Source organism: Ailuropoda melanoleuca, chromosome 9, assembly GCF_002007445.2.
Source record: "Ailuropoda melanoleuca isolate Jingjing chromosome 9, ASM200744v2, whole genome shotgun sequence".
Lineage (NCBI taxonomy): Eukaryota > Metazoa > Chordata > Mammalia > Carnivora > Ursidae > Ailuropoda > Ailuropoda melanoleuca.
Genome location: NC_048226.1, coordinates 6175052 through 6181055, shown reverse-complemented (window position 1 = coordinate 6181055; position 6004 = coordinate 6175052). Strand labels below are relative to the sequence as shown.

The 6004-nt window shown below is 40.4% G+C and overlaps 1 protein-coding gene across 1 annotated transcript in view; it reads left to right on the top strand.

The window, feature by feature from the left end:
• FANCI (FA complementation group I) overlaps nucleotides 1-6004 on the top strand; it is an 82446-nt gene that overhangs the window by 60589 nt on the left and 15853 nt on the right. Inside the window, exons 25-26 of the mRNA XM_002919565.4 lie at nucleotides 1684-1850; nucleotides 2200-2276. Coding sequence (XP_002919611.1) covers nucleotides 1684-1850; nucleotides 2200-2276 — 244 coding nt within the window. The remainder of the gene's footprint in view (nucleotides 1-1683; nucleotides 1851-2199; nucleotides 2277-6004) is intronic.

The window sequence follows — 6004 nt, the reverse complement described above, 5'->3', positions numbered from 1 at the left end:
CTCCCCCTGCTTGTGTTCCCTCTCTCGCTGGCTGTCTCTATCTCTGTCGAATAAATAAATAAAATCTTTAAAAAAAAAAAAAAAAGTTTCAGTATTGTCGAGGTATGGATTCTTCACAGATTGACCCTTCTATTCAACATGATTTTAATCAAAATCCTATTAAGCTTTATTTTAGTAATTGACAAGATGATTCTAAAATTTATGTGGAAAATAAAGGACCTAGAATAACTAAAACAAGTTTGAAATAGAAACACCAAGTTAGAGGACTCACACTACCGGTATCAGGTCATATCAAGTTACTTTAAGATAGTGTGAAATCGGCAGAATAGATCAGAAATATAGCCCACAAATATGGTCATTTGATTTTTGACAAAGGTAATGAGGTAATTTAACAGAGAAAGAAAATTCAACAAATGGTTTTCGAACAGTTAGACATCTATTTTTTTAAAAAATGAACCTTTATTCGTTCCACATGTCATAAAAAATTAACTTGAAGTGGGTCAAAGATATGTGAAACCAAAAATTGTAAAACATCTAGAGGGAAACAGAAATCTTTGTGATCTTGTTTTCGGTAAAGATTTCTCAGAATACCAAAAGCACAAGCTGTATTTTAAAAAAAGAAATTTAACTCTGCTCTTGGAAAAACCCTCTTAAGGAGATTGAAAGACAAGTCACAGATGAGGAGGAAATACTTGCAAAGCACATTTCTGATGGACTGGTAACCAGTGTATAAAGAGCACTTAAGTTTAGATTTAAAACAGCTAACAGCCAAATTTAAAAATGGGCAAAATATTTTAACAGATACTTTACCAAAGAAGACCTATAGATGGCAAATAAGGACACAAAAGGATAGTCAACATATAGTTCATGAACTTTAAAAAATAATAAAAAGACTAACAATACCAAAGTGTCATGGACGTGGAGGAATTTGAACTCTCTGTTGATGGAAAGATAAAAAGGAACAGCCACTTGAGAAAACAGTTTGGCATTTTCTTCAAAAGTTAAGCACACACCTACCATATGATCTACACGTTTCACTCTTTACCCAAAAGAAATGAAAGCATATATCCATATGAAGGTTCGTGATTTGCAGCTTTATCTGTAATCGAATTTGGAAACAACCAAACATCCGTCTCCAGTTGAATGGAGAAACTGGTACATCTATACGATGGAATGCTGCTTAGCAGGAAAATGGGATGAATTACCCATACATGCAGCGAGTGACATAGGTGAATCTCAGAAGCATATGCTAAATTAACAGAGCTAAACTCGGAGGGGCTCCAGACGATGCTACCTTTTTCATATGCCATTTTGTAAATAGTAAAACTGTAGGGAGAGGGATCAGATCACTGATTGTTTGGAAAGTCGGGGGGAGAGAATACAGAGCAGCGTAAGGAAACTTTTGGGATGATAGAAATATCTCGATTGTGGGGATGATTACACAACTGTGTAAGTTTGTTAAAATTCATTGAACCATACATGTCCAGGGTGTGAATTTTACAGCATATAAAATTGTACCTCAGTGAACCCAACATTAATAAAATCACTTCTCTGGGGCACCCGTCTGGCTCAGTTGGTAGAGTGTGCGACTCTGGACCTCGGGGTTGTGAGTTCGATTCCCACGTTGGATGTAGAGATTACCTAAAAACAAAATCTTCTAATAACCGCATTTCTTCTTTTCAGGGTCTTACTTTGGAGATATACTTCCATTCCTACTTCAGTGGAAGATTTGGGAAAGAAAGAGAAAGGAAAGAGCATCTCACTGCTGTGCTTGGAGGGTTTGCAGAAGATATTCAGTGCTGTGCAACAGTTCTATCAGCCCAGGATTCACCAGTTTCTCAGGGCTCTGGGTGAGCATTTCGCTTTTGATAAATTGGCTTCTTCTGGGTTTCTTTGTTAACCAAACCTCTTGATTCTATTTACTACTCTACCAGACGACACCTGAGAGCAGTCCTAATGTTGCTAAGGAGTGACGTCTAGTGGATTCAGAACTGGCATCTACTAGCTTTTACACGTGACCACAAATAGTAACCGGAAATTGAAAGATAGTGCTAAAAAACTGCGGAATGTTAGGAATACATTTAATTCTGCCCCCAGACTTTTTTTGGCTTTCTAAAATTTGAGCTTAATATCAAAAGGCCAAAAAAGCATCATGAGCCCGTCCATTTCAAAGAAGATCCCATTCTTTTCCTTTCCTAGATGTCACAGATAGCAAGGGAGAAGAGGTGGAAGGCAGCGTCACTCACAGAGCAGCGTTCCAGATCCGGCAGTTTCAGGTAGGAAGCCTTGGCACGCTGCCCGGCTTGCCTGAGGGCGCCTGCAGAGGGACTGTCAGCTGGGCCAGCTGGTGGGAGCAGGCAGACAGCGAGCGAGTAGGACAAGGTTCTGGGTCATCATCCAGGCAACAGGACGTAGCTCTACTGTGTGGAAGGTAATGCATTTGAAAGGGTTCTGGGGAGGAAAGGTGTTGAGCCACCACAGCCTGCATCACTGTTGCCTCCAAGAATCACCGAGTGGTTATGAAGGGACAACCAGGAGCCCATTAAGGTAGGGAGTGTATGTCTTTGTTTGATGTGCATGGTGTAGTTTGGCTTTGTCGGGTTGCATAAAGACTGGACAGTGAAGCCTGTTAGTTTCTAACCAGTAGTTGTCACACCATCAGGATGTCCTGTCTCAGAGGTTTTAANAAAATCTTTAAAAAAAAAAAAAAAAGTTTCAGTATTGTCGAGGTATGGATTCTTCACAGATTGACCCTTCTATTCAACATGATTTTAATCAAAATCCTATTAAGCTTTATTTTAGTAATTGACAAGATGATTCTAAAATTTATGTGGAAAATAAAGGACCTAGAATAACTAAAACAAGTTTGAAATAGAAACACCAAGTTAGAGGACTCACACTACCGGTATCAGGTCATATCAAGTTACTTTAAGATAGTGTGAAATCGGCAGAATAGATCAGAAATATAGCCCACAAATATGGTCATTTGATTTTTGACAAAGGTAATGAGGTAATTTAACAGAGAAAGAAAATTCAACAAATGGTTTTCGAACAGTTAGACATCTATTTTTTTAAAAAATGAACCTTTATTCGTTCCACATGTCATAAAAAATTAACTTGAAGTGGGTCAAAGATATGTGAAACCAAAAATTGTAAAACATCTAGAGGGAAACAGAAATCTTTGTGATCTTGTTTTCGGTAAAGATTTCTCAGAATACCAAAAGCACAAGCTGTATTTTAAAAAAAGAAATTTAACTCTGCTCTTGGAAAAACCCTCTTAAGGAGATTGAAAGACAAGTCACAGATGAGGAGGAAATACTTGCAAAGCACATTTCTGATGGACTGGTAACCAGTGTATAAAGAGCACTTAAGTTTAGATTTAAAACAGCTAACAGCCAAATTTAAAAATGGGCAAAATATTTTAACAGATACTTTACCAAAGAAGACCTATAGATGGCAAATAAGGACACAAAAGGATAGTCAACATATAGTTCATGAACTTTAAAAAATAATAAAAAGACTAACAATACCAAAGTGTCATGGACGTGGAGGAATTTGAACTCTCTGTTGATGGAAAGATAAAAAGGAACAGCCACTTGAGAAAACAGTTTGGCATTTTCTTCAAAAGTTAAGCACACACCTACCATATGATCTACATGTTTCACTCTTTACCCAAAAGAAATGAAAGCATATATCCATATGAAGGTTCGTGATTTGCAGCTTTATCTGTAATCGAATTTGGAAACAACCAAACATCCGTCTCCAGTTGAATGGAGAAACTGGTACATCTATACGATGGAATGCTGCTTAGCAGGAAAATGGGATGAATTACCCATACATGCAGCGAGTGACATAGGTGAATCTCAGAAGCATATGCTAAATTAACAGAGCTAAACTCGGAGGGGCTCCAGACGATGCTACCTTTTTCATATGCCATTTTGTAAATAGTAAAACTGTAGGGAGAGGGATCAGATCACTGATTGTTTGGAAAGTCGGGGGGAGAGAATACAGAGCAGCGTAAGGAAACTTTTGGGATGATAGAAATATCTCGATTGTGGGGATGATTACACAACTGTGTAAGTTTGTTAAAATTCATTGAACCATACATGTCCAGGGTGTGAATTTTACAGCATATAAAATTGTACCTCAGTGAACCCNTGGAGGGGCTCCAGACGATGCTACCATTTTCATATGCCATTTTGTAAATAGTAAAACCGTAGGGAGAGGGATCAGATCACTGATTGTTTGGAAAGTCGGGGGGAGAGAATACAGAGCAGCATAAGGAAACTTTTGGGATGATAGAAATATCTCGATTGTGGGGATGATTACACAACTGTGTAAGTTTGTTAAAATTCATTGAACCATACATGTCCAGGGTGTGAATTTTACAGCATATAAAATTGTACCTCAGTGAACCCAACATTAATAAAATCACTTCTCTGGGGCACCCGTCTGGCTCAGTTGGTAGAGTGTGCGACTCTGGACCTCGGGGTTGTGAGTTCGATTCCCACGTTGGATGTAGAGATTACCTAAAAACAAAATCTTCTAATAACCGCATTTCTTCTTTTCAGGGTCTTACTTTGGAGATATACTTCCATTCCTACTTCAGTGGAAGATTTGGGAAAGAAAGAGAAAGGAAAGAGCATCTCACTGCTGTGCTTGGAGGGTTTGCAGAAGATATTCAGTGCTGTGCAACAGTTCTATCAGCCCAGGATTCACCAGTTTCTCAGGGCTCTGGGTGAGCATTTCGCTTTTGATAAATTGGCTTCTTCTGGGTTTCTTTGTTAACCAAACCTCTTGATTCTATTTACTACTCTACCAGACGACACCTGAGAGCAGTCCTAATGTTGCTAAGGAGTGACGTCTAGTGGATTCAGAACTGGCATCTACTAGCTTTTACACGTGACCACAAATAGTAACCGGAAATTGAAAGATAGTGCTAAAAAACTGCGGAATGTTAGGAATACATTTAATTCTGCCCCCAGACTTTTTTTGGCTTTCTAAAATTTGAGCTTAATATCAAAAGGCCAAAAAAGCATCATGAGCCCGTCCATTTCAAAGAAGATCCCATTCTTTTCCTTTCCTAGATGTCACAGATAGCAAGGGAGAAGAGGTGGAAGGCAGCGTCACTCACAGAGCAGCGTTCCAGATCCGGCAGTTTCAGGTAGGAAGCCTTGGCACGCTGCCCGGCTTGCCTGAGGGCGCCTGCAGAGGGACTGTCAGCTGGGCCAGCTGGTGGGAGCAGGCAGACAGCGAGCGAGTAGGACAAGGTTCTGGGTCATCATCCAGGCAACAGGACGTAGCTCTACTGTGTGGAAGGTAATGCATTTGAAAGGGTTCTGGGGAGGAAAGGTGTTGAGCCACCACAGCCTGCATCACTGTTGCCTCCAAGAATCACCGAGTGGTTATGAAGGGACAACCAGGAGCCCGTTAAGGTAGGGAGTGTATGTCTTTGTTTGATGTGCATGGTGTAGTTTGGCTTTGTCGGGTTGCATAAAGACTGGACAGTGAAGCCTGTTAGTTTCTAACCAGTAGTTGTCACACCATCAGGATGTCCTGTCTCAGAGGTTTTAACAAGTAAGTAATTTTAGAGTTCCTGCTCTGTGCCAGGTTCTAGGTGTTGGGGATGTAGCAGGAAACAACAGAAACAAAATCCCTGCCCTTGGGGAGCTTACACTGAGTGGGGAAAGAGACAGACAAAATAGAGTATTTCAGGTGGTGAGAGAGGAACGGGGCAAGGGAAACAGAAAAGTGTGTGGGCAGTGCTGGGGCTGGGGCCCCGTCTACGCCTGAGCTCAGTGGAGGGGCCCCAGGAGGTTATGAGCCACCCAACGTTGGGCACACTGTTCATTCCTGAGGTGCATTTGGCAGGGGGTTAGAGGAGAAGGAGTCCATAGTTTTCAAGAGAACACTCAGATCTGTAGTCAAGAACAGGGTAGGAAACTACTTGTTCAATCCAGTTTATTTCCAGATTTTGTCCTCTTGGAATTTTGATGGCTTGGAA